General features: G+C 36.9%; 1 protein-coding gene across 1 annotated transcript in view; it reads right to left on the bottom strand.

Annotated features, from left to right (window-relative positions):
* The window catches only part of SLC25A12 (solute carrier family 25 member 12), a 52,208-nt gene that overhangs the window by 11,638 nt on the left and 21,818 nt on the right, over positions 1–18,752 (bottom strand). The window contains exons 6-13 of the mRNA XM_052791876.1: positions 16,971–17,117; positions 15,777–15,915; positions 14,227–14,320; positions 13,508–13,592; positions 7,122–7,206; positions 6,499–6,657; positions 3,183–3,235; positions 2,906–2,986 (exon numbers count right to left, since the gene is read on the bottom strand). Of these exons, the coding sequence (XP_052647836.1) occupies positions 2,906–2,986; positions 3,183–3,235; positions 6,499–6,657; positions 7,122–7,206; positions 13,508–13,592; positions 14,227–14,320; positions 15,777–15,915; positions 16,971–17,117 (843 nt within the window). The remainder of the gene's footprint in view (positions 1–2,905; positions 2,987–3,182; positions 3,236–6,498; positions 6,658–7,121; positions 7,207–13,507; positions 13,593–14,226; positions 14,321–15,776; positions 15,916–16,970; positions 17,118–18,752) is intronic.

Here is an 18,752-nt window from a genome sequence, read left to right as displayed (position 1 = left end):
TTATTCCATAACCTTACAGGAGCTGAGAATAATTGGAGCCTGAGAAGTAAGATTTTGGCCAAAGAGATCCAGTCTCTCGGAGCTACCATTTCTGGGGGAGGCACATGTCTGTGGGCAGCCCCTTTACTGGACGGTATAGCACTTCTTGCTCCTCTCCATAGCTGAGGATACCGAACAGCCTACGCAGGTTCTCTTGAATCACTACTGTCTTAATGTCAAAGGTTTCACCTGTCCTCATGTGTGGGTCTTAGAAGACTGTAACACCATACATAGGCTTTGATACGGCACTGCCATCCAGAGAGGAGAATTTGCTAGATCTGCTGGAGCCCTTCCCAAGCTGCCTCCACTTCCTCACAAGAATTTTTTTTGTTCCTAGTTGAGGACTGTGGCACGCACGATGTGCTTTTATACGGCTCACAAGAGGGTGGACCTTCAAAGGTCAGGAAGGCCTCTGTTGCAAACTCTATAAAACGGCTGAAAATATGGCTTGCTCATCCACTACCAGTTCCACACCAGAAATGATGAAAAAGTGCATTATTCCTGCTAATCAGGAGAAGGTTCAACACTAAACACAGGCAAGTGATGGTCAGAGACAGTAATAAGTACATCTCTGAGATCTACATAAGGGCATAATGCTGTTTCTTCTAATGTTATGACAAAGTAAAAAGCATGTTTTGAATTTAGCCTATATTTAGAGTGTACTATTAGCAAAATATTTAAGTGTCAAACAATAAGGAAAAGCCACAAAAAAAACAGGTTACCCAAATCCAGATGCTGAAAATAATTTCAGCATATATAAAACCCAAACAGTCCCACATCATTTTGTACTAACAGAGAGTAAAGGAACAGACTAAAGGAAAAATGAAGAAGAAAGGTAGCATCACCCAAACAGAAAGTCTTGCGTGCCCCTGCACATAGAAATGGACTAAGCTCACTTGTGGCACTTCCTCGGATGTAACTGTTGGTTATGCCTCAGAATATTTTGTAGAAAAATAGCATACAATGAACACCAGAAGTGTGAAGAACAACACTATTTCCAAGCAAGTCAACATTGAAAAGAGCTGTCACAATGAGGATGAAAATTACTAAGAATGAGAGACAGAAAGACTAACACATCAACTTGCTACTGCTTTAGTCAACTGACACTTCCAGACTTTTAGAATAAACTTTATAAGCTTGCTAATAAAGATTCTGGTATTTAGGAAGAAGTGAAATTGCTAAAATGGAACTAAGCAGCAGTACAGACAGAAAAGTCATCAACTGGTAAGGTATCAGATGATCCAGAGGAGGCTACAAAGAAATGAACATCCCTGAGGTTGCTAAACTGTGGCCAACTCCTCTCCTACAGAAGCCAACTAGCCAACTTTTTTAAAATTCTCCCAGATTGAGTGAGATAAGTATTATCTTGAAAAAGGAGATGAGAATATCAGCTAAGACAGTGAGCTAGAAGAAAAGGTTCTGTTTGGACAGATTATAAATCTGCTCAGCTTCACAGAAACATCCACATTTCTGAAAGCTTATCTGAAACTCAGATTTCCCCCCAATTTTTGCATGTTCACTACAGTAAGACAATGAAGTTATTTTGAAAAAGGAATACCTTACAAGGAAGTGGAAAAGCCTCTAATGAATGTAATATTATACATTTCACTACAAAAAAATGTAAAATAATACAACTGATTCTCAGATGTTTGATTTTAATTATTAACCACAACACAGAGAAAAACACTGATTAACTATATTCAATTCTGTTACAAATTACCAGTATGTGCTTTCTGTGTTATTGAGCTTTCCAGAAAAAGGTTAGTCTTTTGCTAGCTATACATCACAGCTGCTTTCTCACATTTCTCAGAAAATAAACTTTGTACACTGACAGGTGAAGACTCAAGCATGTACCAGGCTGCTAAATTCAATCAGACAGAACTATAAGCAGCCTCCCTTCAGGGCTGCTTCTTTGAATTAAAAGTTTGCAGAGGTCAACAACCTTTCTGCCCCAGGTTTTGTTGTAAGCTGAGGAGGTTTTATACCAGCCTGTCAGCCTACTCAACTGGAAGTTATTAGTGTTCTCCACTACAAAAGAAACCTAACTTAAGCCTTAAACATTTTATAGGGTTAACAACTGTTGGGGAATCCCACAAATGAAATAAGCCAATATGCACAACCAAAAAAAAAAAAAAATCTAGCATCAATATCAATTCAAACCACTTACAGATTGCTAAGGGATCCACTCCATTACAGCCCTCAATCTCAACGAAAACACAATTTGGTTTTGAACTGTATTTAGATGATGGATGTAGTTAGTGTCTGGAGTAATGTAGCTACATTTTAGACAAAGTCATTTAAACAGAATATTCACTCATACCTGTTAATCTGAAAGATAAGGCTACACTGTTCAATTTTTCCACATTTTCATAAATAGAAAAATGTCACATATAGCAAGTTGAAGAGTGTATTTCTTTTCCTTCTTAAAATCTTCAGCAAGAAATAAGATTTTTTTAAACTGTTCTAGCTCCCCATCCCCACTGAAAGAAACTCAAACATGATCGCTATAATCCATTCTCAAGGACTACCTCTATGTTTCCAAACTAACCATGAACACCAACCCAAGTATGGAGAGAGAGAAAAAAGGCACCCTCTCTTTAGCCTTTTGTGAATAAAACCACTGCTGAAACTGAAAGTTAGAAACTGGGCCAAAAGAAATTGTTCAAGCACGTAATTCCAAGGGAACTCAACTCAGAAGTATGCAAAGCTTTCAAAACAGAAAAAGTACTTTTTTTAGTTCTTGTGACTGGGAGAAAAAAGAACAGTTCTGTTCAAATCAACAAAGCACAGCCATTAACTGTCATTCCAATTATACTGCATGTGACTGAGAATCAATTTTTCCTAGGAATACAGGATGGATACTTACACAGCCTCCAGCAAGGACCTCTGCAGGGAGTGGAATGGAACCATCTTTCTTAGTAAATTTGTCTCTGACAAAGTCATTAACCTAATAAAGATACAATACATTACACCCAATTTTAAGGTTTTTTTCCTCCTTATTAACATATATCAAGTACATCCGTAACCATATATATTAGAGTGCTTGTAAGTGGTCATCCTTCACACACTTTAGGAAATAAATCCTGTGTATGTTAACAAACAAAAGGATGCCGGGGGAGGGGAAAAAAAAAAAAGATACGTACAGTTAGCTTAATAGCCTTTTCTGGAGCAACACCTATCAGCTGTGGTAACAAGCCTATAGAAACAAAGACATCATAAGGCAACATTATCTTCCTAATATAGAAACTAGTATTTTATAAGAGCTCTACAGAAATGCCTTTCTGCACATGGGATATCCTTTGAGGCGGACGGCATTTGTGTATATGATGCTGCTAGAGCACTGCATGTTCATACCAATACAATTTTATATTAAGATTTCTGTTGAAAATGGTAATGAAAAGGGTGACCAGATCTGCTTTCCACAACCAAGGCAAGCTTGATGTCGTTGCTGTACAGAAGGAAAAAAAAGGTAAGGACTGAACATACACCTTGGATATGTCTACTACATTAAGAGTTCGTTTGACTTTTTTAGCCCCTTAATATCATTTTCCCATAAAGCTTGCAATTACTTTTTAAAATAGGAGAGTAATTGTGAGATATACACATGACTATGATAAATTATCAACTCATTTCTACTTGACTTACTAACCCGAGTTTTCTGAAGGCTCCAGTCAACTAAGGATATAAAGGATTTTCTCTTGTTCAGTCCAACATGGTAGCATGAACTTCTTTAAACCCTATTACTACTAAGTATTTTTTATCTCACCAAGAGGAAGCATTAGTGGACAGAAACCGATTTTGGAAAGGTCCTTGCTGCTGGAATATAGCTACTATCAAAATGAACTGCCATTTGACAAAAGCAAGTATACTTTTCTAGGAACTAATAGGTTTAAGAAAAAAATCAGTAGATGGCAGTCTTAACTTCCTAGCATACAAGATTATAACAGTATCTGTTATTTTTAAATTCATTTTCTCTGCAATCATTTTGGCATATGTATAGATTATAAAACTCAAAAGGCTTATTTTTATTAGAAGTGTTCATTTCCTAATGTTATTCCATGGTTAGGGAATACCAGTGTGTCAAAAATGTTTGCAAGCTAACTAACAAAAAATCCCATGCTAATTATATCAAATATCAGGTGACAGCAACAAAACTGTATCAATGCAGTTTTCAACTATCCATTAAGTGAAAACAATAATAGCTAAAAATTCATTAAAAGTGTTCAAAATTACCAAAAGTACCCAGCCTGCAGAATTTTTATACTACTTCCTTAAAAGGAAGCTCAGAGCAAACACACCTAAATAGAAAGTGTAGCAGTTAATATATGCAGTGTAGTGTTTTCTTCCAACATGGTACTTTCTGTGCAATTTACAGACTTACTATGCTGAGGAAAGGTAGTTATTAAATACAAAGAAAGGTTGACAATAACAAAAAGAAATGCTGCCCTCCCAGCGCAGTTCTGCAGTGCCTACTCTTTAAAAACCCCCAAACTACCAGACAAAACACCACAAGACAACCCCCCCACTCCCTTTTATGCAGCTGAACTCATTGGGCACACACATTTGGTGTGCCAGAGAACCTGAGACCCTGCATGGTCTAGTGAGGGACCTTAGAAGATACTTCATTAGTTCTGAAGTTGGATGCCAGGATTCAAGTGTGTCATAATTTTTTTGAGCAAAAACTGTAAGTTTTTATTTAACAATATGAACTTTCCAGTATGCATTCAGTTACATTTTTTAAACTGCAGAAAACAACTACATTGTACCGTTATATTACAATACAATTAGGATAATCTGGCTCGGCAACATAAGAACCCAGTGACAGACCCACAGTCAACTCCATAAATGTTTCTGTAGTTTCGTTTAATATACTTCCACAGACCATCTAATTCTATGAGTCCAAGACCTTAGTAACATGCTGACCATTAACTGTAACATTTTCAAAACAACTACATGAACTTCTTATGGTAAACAATCTTGAAGACAATTATAAAACAGATTATTAAAAGGTTTAACAAACTGACATTTTTTCAAACAAGGACATTTTTTCTCAAGTGTAAAGCATTGCTTTTAACTTATCAATGGAATCATCCTTGATTTCAAAGCGTTTGAGAAAGGTTAGAAAACAAAAATAAAAATGACAAATGATCAGTTTCAGAAGCTGCTGTGCAAAACCATGTGGTTAGGGGGAACAGGAAAAGAAAGAAAACAGTACTGTGGAACAGCACTGTAGAAATAGTCTCATAAATGTAACTCAAGCTGTATTTGCTTTTGTGAAAGATTTAGCAACAAAAAAGGAAAACAATTTACCAGTAAGACGTAATTTACGGAGATTACACCTATTTCATTAACATTTTCACTGACATATTCCTCCCTCTACTCACTTGCATAGCAAAATCCTGCAAGATAACAAAAAACTCTTTAGCCAGAATCCACAGACTTTCACATGCAAAAACTTCTCAGATACTGTCCTTAAAGGACACTGTCCATCATCTTCATTGACAGAACACATTGCAAAGCAGAAAAAAAGGCTGGGACCATCACAGAAGTGAGAGACTTTGCTCCAACTAAAAAAAAAAGTGTGCCAATTAATAAATACCTTACTGATCCTTATGAAAATTGTGCATTTCACTAAGTTATGTGAAATGACAATCAAAAATAGAGAATTCAACTAATTATCAATTTCAGAGGACTGGCTAGCATGTACCCTCTATGTAAGTCACCTTACTGATGTGATAAAAACCCTTTCAGAATCTTCTAAACTAAAACAAGATATAAGATAGCTTCCAGTCTAACTGATAAAACTGATAAAAAGTTGCTTTGAATTCTTAACCTGTATTTTAGAGAAGTTTTTTTTCTTTTTTTAAATTACAACTTTTATGAGTTCCACTGTTGATATTTTAAAGTAAAATAGAGCAACATAATACAACAGCAGGATGCAATTTCTTGTTCATGGAGTAAAATCATAAAACAAGTCCCACTACCTGCAAAAGTATGAGGCATAACATCTGGCATCCAGTTTAACAGGTACATTTCAAAATGACTGTTTTTTGTCTCAACAAAAAATATTTGCAGTAAAATGGATCTTTATTCCTCAGATGCTAATCTGCTCCTGATGTTTGCCCCCAGCCAAGAGTTACAATCCTCAGTTTATGAGAAAACAATCATGTCCACAACACTCACACCCCAAAAATTAAAGACTTTAAACAACCTAGGCAACAAGAAGCAAATCAGTAACAACAAAAAAATGCCCAGTTTTTCCCAGCAATTGTTTATGACGAACAATGCTCGAGGGAAGATAAATACTGAGCTCTATGAAACAGAAGCAAAATTGTACATGATATCAAGTTTCCTGGTTTTCCTATAAGAAACTAGCTGTTGAGGTATTAAAAAAATAAAAAAACAGAAGGGCAGAAAATCCCCGACTTGATATATATATATATATTTTTATTCGCTTACCTCTGTAAAGACCAAAAAAGCCTTCAAAACGCAAAACCTTTTTAAAGCAGTCAAAGCTGTTTTTATACATCAACTCTCCTACAACTGAACCAGAGGAGCGCTGATTCTGCATACGTGTTTTCACCAGGTCTATGGGATACACCGCAGTAGCACCAACAGCTGTAAGAAAGTATTTGGAGTATTATTTCTACAGCATCATTGTTGGTGTAGTATATAATTATTATGATGATTTTCTACAACATTTATTTAAACACAAAGCACATATAAGCTGGTAAGATCTCTGCTATCTTGGAAGTAAGAAAGGACAATATTGAAAGTCTAAAAAAAAGTCTCAAGGAGAATGGATTACACTATTACATAAAACAAGGCATGTAGAACAAAGAAAACCAATCTGAATTACCAGTAAGGAAATTCATTACTGGAGTAGAGTTTCAGAGGACTGTGGAGGGATACTAGAACAGAAGCAATTTGGAAAGAAAGGGAATGGCACAACCAAAAGTGGTTCCACCTTCCAATTCTGCACATGCATAACCAAGAAATGCACCTTAGATGAGACCAAGTAGTCTGGCAAGACAGTGTTAAACTAACACAAGCTTGAAACAGAAACCAGAAATATTACTCACCTCCAGCAATTGAACCCAAAGTGAACCTGTAAGCCGACTCAGCTACCTGGAGCCAGATAGGCCTGCCTAACTCTCCAAAAGATTGCTGTGTGAGGAAAAGAAAAAAAAAAAAAAAAAAAAACCGCTTGAAAATCTGTATGGGAAAACAAAGATGCCAGTGAATTGGCTTTTATAATGTTACAGAAAGAATCCAATAAAAATTGGTAGCTTTATGTTGAGGGAAAAAAAAAATTACTATAGAACTTCTATTACATCTAATGAATGAAACACATTTTTCAAATACTCCTTTCAGAAAATATTCTTCCTCACGTATTCCTAGTATAACTGAAACAACTATGGTCAAGAAAAAGTAGACAGAAACTCAAAACAACTTTGCTACTTTCCATTCTGTTGCCTTTGAATTTATAAGGCATGGAATCCCCTTTTGGCTCAAATAAAATTCAGTATCTCAAAACGAATTCAGCATCTCACAGACAGCATCTATCAGCACAGGATATATTTTAAGACAACATATACATTAATACATAGCATAAACATGACTTTTCATGTCTTCAAAACAAGCAAAAAGTCAATTATTCCCCAAAGTATTCTTCAGAAGACTTTTTCAGGCAGTTGATAATTACAGATAAAATGATGACCTCACTCACTTCAATCACATACACTACTATAAAGGTATTAGAGTTCTAAATAAATACAAGTCTGCACAGAAAATATTTGCAGAGACTCAATCATATTATTAGACACTTATCAGAAACAAGGTAACTGATAAACAAGATGTAAGTGTTCATAAACTTGCACTATAAAGTATGCAAAATGGGCCAAATTTTCTTCCAAACGTAAATAAGGGGATTAGGGAAGAATTTATATTATGCAGTATAACTTGTCTGGGCTATATAAGTGGCCTAGATGTTAACTGTTAAACTCCATATTAAAGCAGATACCAAAGCACATCTCCCAAACACAAACCTGTTTTTCTTAAAAGCACCCTATATCATTAGCAGATATGCTCCTGACAGCACAGCTGGAACGTATACAGACCTCAGACTGCACAGGAGGCTTTGGTCTGATGCACATTATGAATTCTCCACAAAGATTATTGCATGCACATTTCACAGCTAACTCACCAAGGCTTCTTAACTAAGTTACATTTAGCTTACTGAAGCTCTGAAAGGTGGAATACCCACAGAAAAGACAGCATGTACCTCCGTATAAGCTACTCTGTTTGGACTGGTATTACACTGGATATGGAAAAACCTGCCTTTATTGCATAATGTTACACTGTACGTACACAACGTAGGACAAAAGCCTATGAGATTAAGATGGGATCATTACCCGTAAAAAAACATGAGTTATATTTTATACAGTTTTTCCACAGAAGAAGAAGATACAGCTACCACCATTTCCTTCCACAAGACATTTTCCTCCCCCAACAATATAGCTTAACAGAGAACAACAGAGAAATTCTAGGTAGCACCAAAATTATAAACTGCACATGAGAACCAGCATAAAAAAGCATAAATCAAATGTATTGCCTTTACAAGCAAACAGAAGCAAGAAATCTGAAGAATGTCCTCACTACTCTCAAAACACTTAAGTTTTCCTATAAAAAAAAAAAAACCAAAAATCACAATAAAAACAAAATAACCACCAAAAAAAATTCTGAACTACAGAGATATTTTTTTGATTCATGTAAATAAAAGACACATGCCATAATAATACCCCAAAAAGGCTTAGAAGCAGGACTGGTTCTTCATTCCACAAAAAAATTCTCCTAATTTAGCATACCTGCTTCCTTTTAGCTGTTCTAAGGTTATTCTTTTTCTTCTAAGCTCCACACAGTTCTCATCAAAATATGATCATTACATTCAGACATTAATCTTAATGAACACATCACTGGATGTTAAAAATTAAATTCTTTCTGTAGGAAATATCACTTTTATACTATTAAGTAAGTGTTCACAAAGTCTGCAGTTTACTTGTGTGTTCAGATGGATATGTAAATCAATGTAATTAATGCTATAGCTTTCAAATCATGAATATTTATAAACAGAAAATTACTGTAGCTGTCATCTCCATAGGATATTCAGCTGCTAGGCTTTAAGAAAATCTTACACAATGAAAAAATTGACAACAAAGTAAACATGGTTGAAAGCAGGCTAATTTCCATTTCCACCACATCTACATAGAGTGACTTTATGTAAAAATTTAGATTTTCCTTTAAGAAGGAATTTTTATATTATATAAAAGTGATTACAGACTTGTTTTTATTTTCCAGGGACAGCTGGACCTCACTGGGATGATATTCTCTCTTCCATGAAGGGATATCTTTCATTTTGTCAATACAGTTAAATAAGGTAACATAAGATTCAATTAGGATAAGGTCTAGTAAAAGACTGTTCCTTATAAATCAAAGAAAATTAAATTACTTTGCTTTCTGCTGTACTCTTGATACAGAACATAGAATAGGATGAAAATATAATGTATTACTCTAAGAGTGTTAAAAGAGTATATTCTGTTCTAGTGATGAGTGAAACTTTTATCAGTGAGCTCATTTTATAACAGTGCCAACCTACAAAGGTAATTCTGAAGTGTAAAATAAAACAAGTCAGTATTTTGTCTACTCAGAAAGGTGAGTGCCACAAAGACACTTATTAAAACCAAAGTTGGCGGTTAGGAATGCAATTACAAAACTTCATCAAAAATACTTCTCATTAGTCTGGATAAACATTGTATACACATTTCCGTGTCAAACCATTCCATCATTCTTGTCTTCAGGAATCCATAGGAAGACAGTTACTGCCAAGTAGGTTTTGGACACTCACTTCATTGACTCAGATATGTCTTATCACCCAAGGACAACAGAGCAGTAACATTAAGGACAGACCAGATACTGTGTTTTGGACCAATTTGTTTGAAAGAGAACTGAATGACCAAATCCACCTGTAACAACAGTAATCAAAATACACTCAAAGTCCCACATATGGAAGACTTGCTATATTCCGTATAGGACAATTTTTCAACCATAGCAGTTGAACTAATTAAAGATTTCCCTGTCACTGATACACACCCTAGATTTTACAGTGGAGATAACTGCTTAAGGGAACTTCTTTGCAATATGCATAAAAAGTGAGCTAAGAAATAAAATGCTTTATAAATGCAAATTTTCATTTTCAGGTAAGACTCCTGGGACCCCTCATCCACTGGCAAATACAGGACATTCATGTGGTGAACAAGGCACAGGTGATTTTGTCACTGTGCTGCCACTTCATCTCAGACCACCCTGCAGCAGTACTGTCACTAGCATCACCAGGGTAGAGAATCTGAATTTCACTTTGTGAGAGACAGTGTAGCTTGGAACGGCTCACAAAGGTATCGCTGCTAGCTGCATGTCCTCCGGCCCCAACAGCCCAGATGGCTGAGCTACTTGGGAATCAGTTGCTGAATCACTGCAATTCAGGAGCAGCATTTTAACGCAACTCATCACGAGCATCACATTGTCATAAATGCAAGATGTGGCTATTCAGTTGATTCCTAAGAAGCTCAGCTGTCTGCATACCAAGCAAGATGTGGACAGCTGGGAGCAGAACCCAGCCCAAGCCAGGCTATGCCCACTTGGGAATCAGAACCCTCAGATGTCTTGATAGACACCCCATGAACTCCTAACACAGACTGAAAGAGAGAGAATTTGACTTGTTTAGACATTGTAAGAAAATGGGAACCCTCAGGATGAAAAATTGTATTTATCGACTGAGTACACAAAGATGTATTTAGTCAGAACTATGGGATATGCTCATACGAGATCTTAAGAATTAGATATCCTACTTCCCTTTGTGTATTACAGAGGGAAAGGGGATGTGGAAACATTCTTGGAGCAAAATACACTGGTTCAGATGAACACTATTGTATTTTCTTGTAAAGCTTATTCGAGAATGTACAGCTCTGTGTGGAATAGCAATTCCTCATGAAGTTCTGACACTAAAAATAAATAAAAGACTGCAGACCAGAAACTTTTAAGATCAGATCCTATTTTTTTTTGTTTCGCATAATAAACACCAATGTGCAACCAGCCTATGTATTTTATGATTATGCAACTATGTAATTCACCATGTATGTATGTCTTCCTTTCTGAATCTGCTGTGTAACCATTTCAAGGATTTTCCCTGAGTGCATTATTATCTTTACATTATTAACAGTTGAGTTAATTCCCCCTCAATTACTCTCATGAAAGCAGTCACCTACAAAATGCTTCAGAAAAAGGATTTCCGTAGAATATATATGGAATGGAATGGAATGGAATATTTCTACTAGCAGCACAGCAGATGCCCCATTATGTTGCAAGTTTCACTATCAGCGGTACTTCAGATTCAACCTTAGATGAAGGTTAAGGTAAAACTTAATTCACAACTTAACTAGCATTAGACAGATCTCCTTGCAAAAGAAAACCTCTCAGATTATATGTTGAACCAAAAATACAGTGAAGATAAGACCCCAAAATCTGGATTTATTTTTAACACAAACTTGCAAGGCTATACTGGAAGTGAGCAGAATAGTACCCAGTAACTGTGGCAGAAAGTCTAAACATAAGCTAAACACCTGCATAATGTTTGGTCCTAAATCTTCAGTTCTTACAGTTGCTTACAGTGTAAAAAGAGCCACTGAAGTTAGAAGTAATTTATATTCAAAATCCTACTGCACAGCCTGGGGCTTTTATGCTGTACTATATATGTATATGTTTAATAAGGAAACTATGATAAAAGCAAAGCTAGCAAACATGAATGTAAAGGTCTGGTGAAATAGAGGGTTAACATTCTACTCTGCTATTTTTCATCTTCCAGTTCTACCCTTTTCATCAGTTCCAATAAATATGAATTCCCCTTCTATTGTCTAGGGTAGATAGCCAACAACTACAGTAAGATTCAAGGATCATTTTAGATAAATGGTTAAGCCAATCATTTCACCCAATTTTTCAAAAAAGAACACATTTATAAGCCTTGCATTTAATACTCATATTTTTTACTATCTGTATTGGGTTTGTGTGGCAAGGTTTTGGTGGGGGGGGGGCTACCGGGGTGGCTTCTGTGAGAAGCTGCTAGAAGCTTCCCCCATGTCTGACAAAGCCAATGCCAGCCGGCTCCAAGACAGACCCATTACTGGCCAAGGCCAAGCCCATCAGCAACAGTGGTAGCACCTGTGGGATAACATATTTAAGAAGGGGAAAAAAAAAACCCTGCACAGAACAATAGCAGCGGAGAGAGGAGAGTGAGAAGTAGGTGCTCCAGGCACCAGAGCAGAGATTCCCCTGCAGCCTGTGGGGAAGACCATGGTGAGGCAGGCTGTCCCGCTGCAGCCCATGGAGGTCCACGGTGGAGCAGATATCCATCTGCAGCTCGTGGAGGACCCCACGCCGGAGCAGGTGGATGCCCAAAGGAGGCTGTGACCCTGCGGGCAGCCCGTGCTGGAGCAGGTTTTCTGGCAGGACTTGTGACCCCACGGGGGACCCACGCTGGAGCAGTCTGTGCCTGAAGGACTGCACCCCATGGAAGGGACCCACGCTGGAGCAGTTCGTGAAAAACTGCAGCCCGTGGGAAGGTCTCACATTGGAGAAGTTCATGGAGGACTGTCTCCTGTGGGAGGGACCCCACGCTGGAGCAGGGGAAGAGTGCGAGGAGTCCTCCCCTGAGGAGGAAGGAGCAGCAGAGACAACGTGTGATGAACTGACCGCAACCCCCATTCCCCGTCCCTCTGTGCCGCTGGGGGGGGAGGAGGTAGAGAATTCAGTAGTAAAGCTAAGCCTGGGAAGAAGGGAGAGGTGGGGGGAAGGTGTTTTAAGATTTAGTTTTTATTTTCTCATTACCCTACTCTGATTTTGATTGGTAATAAATGAAACTAATTTCCCCATGTTGAGTCAGTTTTGCCCGTGACAGTAATTGCTGAGAGATTTCCCCGTCCTTATCTCAACCCATGAGCCTTTTGTTACATTTTCTCTTCCCTGCCCAGCTGAGGAGAGGAGTGACAGAGTGGCTTTGGTGGGCACCTGGCATCCAGCCAGGGTCAACCCACCACACTATCTAAAAATAATTATATAATTACAAAGTTAGATTATTTAGTGAAGTGAAAGGCCTTTTCAGGAGTGAACAAATGTATTCACAGTAAAGAATCCAAGTATCTATACCTGCTCATATCTGAACAGGCCATCCTTCAATATGACATTTAATATCTTGTTTAGACACATGCTCAGTAGTCTGCCCCATTTCTATCCCTACAGTGATACACACAGCATGTTTCACTTGTTGGGAATCTAATATTTAAAGTGTATCATTCTCATTTTTCGTATGCAAGTACATGTAAACACTTAACTTCAACAATTTTCTTCTTCTTCTACCTACCTGCCTCTGGAGTTCTGCCAAGTTGTAAGGTAATGCACCTTCAGCCAGCGGTGCTATCCTCTCAATATCTGCCAAAGTTAAGCGCCTTTCCACAAGAGATAGAAAGCAAATTACTGTTAGATAAAACATCAAACATATTCAATACGGTATTCCTGGCCACACCCCACAAAATACATCCTGAGTTTAAAAAAAACCACCTGTCATATTTGAATGCACATCTAAGAAGTTTGCTCCACTGCAATAAAGAATGCTTGGAGTTAGAAGGCATTCTCTTCGTGTAGCTCGCAAGTGGAGATAAAGGGAACTTGGATTATTCAGAAGCAAGTTCTTGATTACTAGTAATAAGGGATATAATACACAAAATAAGCTATTTCTAGGCATTCCTACCTAAGATTTCACATGCGTTAAAGACCCACACAAAACATCATCAATACTTAAAGTTAGCAATACCAATGCATTGTAGCCTTTTGGGAATACTGTAATGTATTTTGCTATTTTATGTGTATACCTGTAATATGATAATTATTAATTGTGCATGATATACACAATTCACTTACAAAACCCATGCATACAGCAAAGTCAGTTTACACTGAATAAATTACTGTAACGAAATACAATGGAACACAGAACTTTTTAAAATTCAGATGAAAATTAGTAGTTTTCACACAGAAAACAGCAAAATAATGATTGTAAAATGATAAAATTAATTATTATGTTACCCAGTAACACTGTATAAATCTGCCAGTTGGTAGAGGATATCTATTTCCAGTGGTGTAACTTGTCCAAAGCGGATTGCAGAGTGGGTAAATTCCTCTGGATTTAAAAGGGAAAGAGAAATAAAGTAATTGTATTATTTGTCAGATTTCCTCTTTAAATGCTCACAAATAACTTCATATCATAAAAACGAAATCTATCACCAAGAAACAAAATCCATAATGCAAAGGAAAAAGATATCTTTAGGAGAACATCTATCATGAAACAGGCCTTTGCAACACAGAGCAAGTCTAACTCCACAACTGTGATTTACAGTAAGAATTCATCAGAGTCAACAAAAATCCTCTTATTATCAGCTTAATAAAACCACACCCACAATTTGTGTTTTGCAGAACTTCAGAAACAAGAATCACGAGACCAGAATAATGGTCCATTATTCACAGCTTTAAGGGCAACTGACTCATCTATTGCCATCATGTCCAAATTTCTTTCTTTCCTAGCTCTGAATGACCCCAAGCTTAGGTATTCATCTAGCCAAATTACATGACATGTTCATGACATAATTGGCAAGCTACAGTAAACAAGTCTGAGCAGTGAAAACACAGTAGCTTTTTTTCACAACACAAATCCAAGCAAGAATGTATTTATGCATCTGCACCGAAAAACATTGCTAGGCAATTTGTTAGCACAGTTTAGAGGATGAGGACAGGCATTTTATGCTTTAATTTAGGGACGAAAGTATGCAGAGCATATTAATGTAAGCCAAACAGAGAAGGAAAAAAAAAAAAAAAAAAAAGGAACTTAGCATGCTTTTTACCGCACATAGGCTTGGCTGGTCCCATCCATACAGGTAATAAAATCAGTGATAAAATCTGTCATAAAATGGCTACAAATGCAATCCACTCATACCTGTGGCAAGACTGAAATATGGCAACCTTTCATATGTACAGGGATCAGCTATGCCCTAACAGACATAAACTATATATAAAACCACTCAGGCACGTAAGCATTAAGAAGTTATAAATTATTATCATTTTTCTAAAAAAGATTTAATCATGGATAAAGTAACTAGAGCTAAAACAACGTGGACAGGGTACTCCAGGGCATGGTTTAGGGGGCATGGTTAATGGTTGGACTTGATGATCTTGAAGGTCTTTTCCGACCGAAATGATTCTATGATTCTATGGAGATTACTGATGATTGGATTTTCAAACTTAACCCATTCTATCACATTCCCTAGGAACTTTCTATCTCTAAGCAACAATGTATCCCTTTCAAGGAGTAGTAAAATCGTCAATAATACACTGACTTGCAGTTACTATTCAAACTAGTAAGGCCAACACAGGTCCTGCCAGAATCCCAATTCTTCTCCTTAATGAGCTAGCTGAAAATCATTACTAACCTGTGAGGATGAAAATCACCCTTTAAACACTTTCACAGTAGCCCTAACCTTGCATACTATTGCAGCTTCTGACTTGCCTCAACCCATATGCAACACTAGATTACAAATTGGACAGAACTAAAAAATTAATGAAGTGTAGGAAATATACTTTACCTTTTGTGACTTCGACATCTCTTCTTGTACCTGCTATATTACTGTATATCTTCCTAACAAGATCCATGTTATTCAAAAGGTCATTAAATGCATTGAAATAGGAGAAGCTGACCTGATGTGAAACAGTTCCACCAGCTACCTTTAAAAATTAAATGAATGCAGTTAAGTGCCTTAAGCCCTTTTACAACATCTTATCAGAAATTACAGAAACATTCATTTGGGCAAACAAGGAAAGAATTAAAGATATCTTTCTATTCCTGTAATTTTAAGATCTTTTTAATAGAAACATGAGGGGAGAATTACTAGACAGGATACCATTTTTTTGTAAAAATTGAACATTAGGAAATAATCAGGAAATAAACACATAAGTAGATTATTATTCAATTTATCTGATAAACTAAATGTGTCACTGAGTATTTTTCTAATACTCTCCATTTTTAATACAGAAATGCATGAAAATGCTACTTTAAAGGCACTAACTGACTTCTTGCATCACATACAGCAGTGACCATTTATTTCAAAGTCTAAAGTTAGTAGATATTATAAATTTTATGGAAGACAGTATGCCTTATTAGTTAGGCTGGGCAAGATTTACAGGTAAAATAGTAAGATAAAAGTTATTACTTTATATTTATATAACTTTCATTCTTATATACTTTTTATACTATATACTTTTAGTTTATAACTTTTATGTCATTACTTTACCTACAGATCTTGCCAGACTATCACAGCCATAACCATTGTACCTCTAGAATCTACATACTGATTTTCCAAATTCTGATCTGAAAAAGAAAAGAATGTAAGAGTATATAAAAGGACAAAACTGTAAGTAGCCTCCACCTTTTGAGTTCTATCATATATTCAAATATAAAAATTAGATGCTTTTGTCCTAAATTAATGTTCTTTCTGTGCCAACTACAGTTTGCCCTGCTTTAGTGGAAAGTATAGTAGACTAAGTCAAACTGTTTCCAATGGCACTTTAAGCACGTAAACCAGACTGCCAAACTCTTCCACTACTGAAGCCAACGAGTGCTGCCATGTTTCACCCTGCCCACTCTGTTATGAGGGTGATAATCTCTAGCACCAAGGCAGTGATAAACAGGTAGGAGAAAACAAAGTGGAAGAGAAGCAGTAACATCTTAAAACATTACAGCTATCAAACGCTGAATTCAAGGCATTTTTCTTTACACTTACTGAAACTAAATTTTCTTGTACAAATGGAGTTAGCATATGCGACCGAAGGGTAACCATGATGTCACCGAAGTCCAGCCCAGTTATCATACCACTCTTATTTTTGTCTTTCAATGCAAAGGCTTGTCTTGCATGTTCTGACTGCAGCTCCTAGAACGAATATTCAGAAATAGCAGATTAGAAGCAAATTCTGTAACTCACTGTTCACAAAACTCTCACTAAGTTCATATTCTTACAGCATGCCTCAATACATCTGCACATGCAGACCACAGCACAACTGCAGTTTAAAGTTAAAGGCCAGCTCAACTAAAACAAGAAGTCTGCATACTGATTCTATCCACAGATTCATTCCTCTGTCAAAGAAAAGCCTCAATTCAACTGTAAAGAAATACGCACTTTCACTAAATGATTTGGGAAATAAACTTCACATACCCGCGTCCTGTCTGCTACCTATTCCTTTATTAAATACTTAACTGCTAGAGAAACTTCTGATACTGATCTTGAAGACTCAAAGTGAGCTGATCTCTTACACATCCAAGATGAAATATGACTGGGCTATTATAAGCTAACTCATTGAAAAGTACTTGAAAATAAACAGGAGAACAGTGAAAATTATATAATATAGATTTAGATTGCCCCCAACAGCTACCTCCCATAATGTCAGAAATGGTCACTCATTTCAGGCAATTTAAAACTCCTATACAATCTGTAAAAACCTTCATATAAAGCACACTGCAGTAACCTAACCTCAAGATAATAATGATGGTTGTAAATTCTATGTCCAGAAAAAGTTGTTTCCTTCTATTCAAGCAAACAATAAAGCACATTCAGCTGTCATTCAGACTTCTAGAAGCAGCTAAAATAATAACCATGATCTGACAGACAATAAGAAGAGGGCAAACTATCTAGCTTATATCACCTTTACAGTAATTTCTCAACTCTTATAACCTCAAGATCAAGGTTTTCCAGATCAGGGTGCAACAAGCCTGCTCTGATCCAAGTCCCAAACCCCACAAGATGCTGTTACACCAAATAAGAAAAACAATCTGATCTAAAAGGAGGGACAACAATATCCAACTTGCGTATGCATCGAAATTACCGCAGCCCATACTACCCTTCCCTACTAAGGGTTTTTATTATATGACAGTAAGAGGTTACTGTATCTTACATGACAGTGTCTTGGAGCAATAAACATAAAACCAGAAGATTTTTATCACTTTGCCCTGGGTTCCCAACAAAAAGATTCTTGTCACTAGCAATCTGGGTTTTTTCTGCACTAGTGTCCTGAATTTGTGCCTGGGATCACTTAGAATATGTAGTATCAAATGCAGGACACAGTTTATTCCTTGAAAGTAACATCAAGTTATACCTTGAAAGACTGTGCCAAACTCCAGTATCTCAATTTACAATAAAGACTTCAGATCCTGTCTAGTTAGATACATTTTTCTAGAATCTGCTCTAGATCCAGATACAGCTCAGTACAGGAACGACATGGACCTGTTGGAGTGGCTCCAGAGGAGGGCCACAAAAATGATCAGAGGGATGGAACGCCTCTCTTATGAGGACAGGCTGAGAGAGCTGGGGTTGTTCAGCCTGGAGAAGAGAGGGCTCCAGGGAGAACTTATTGCGGCCTTTCAATACCTAAAGGGGGCTTGTAAGAAAAATGGGGACAGACTTTTTAGTAGGGCTTGTTGCGATTGGACAAGGGGTAATGGTTTTAAACTAAAAGACGGTAGATTCAGACTAGATATAAGGAAGAAATTTTTTACGATGAGGGTGGTGGAA

Source organism: Harpia harpyja, chromosome 7, assembly GCF_026419915.1.
Source record: "Harpia harpyja isolate bHarHar1 chromosome 7, bHarHar1 primary haplotype, whole genome shotgun sequence".
Taxonomy (NCBI): Eukaryota; Metazoa; Chordata; class Aves; order Accipitriformes; family Accipitridae; genus Harpia; species Harpia harpyja.
The sequence above is the reverse complement of the archived record's forward strand: the minus strand, read 5'-3'. Positions and strand labels throughout refer to the sequence as shown.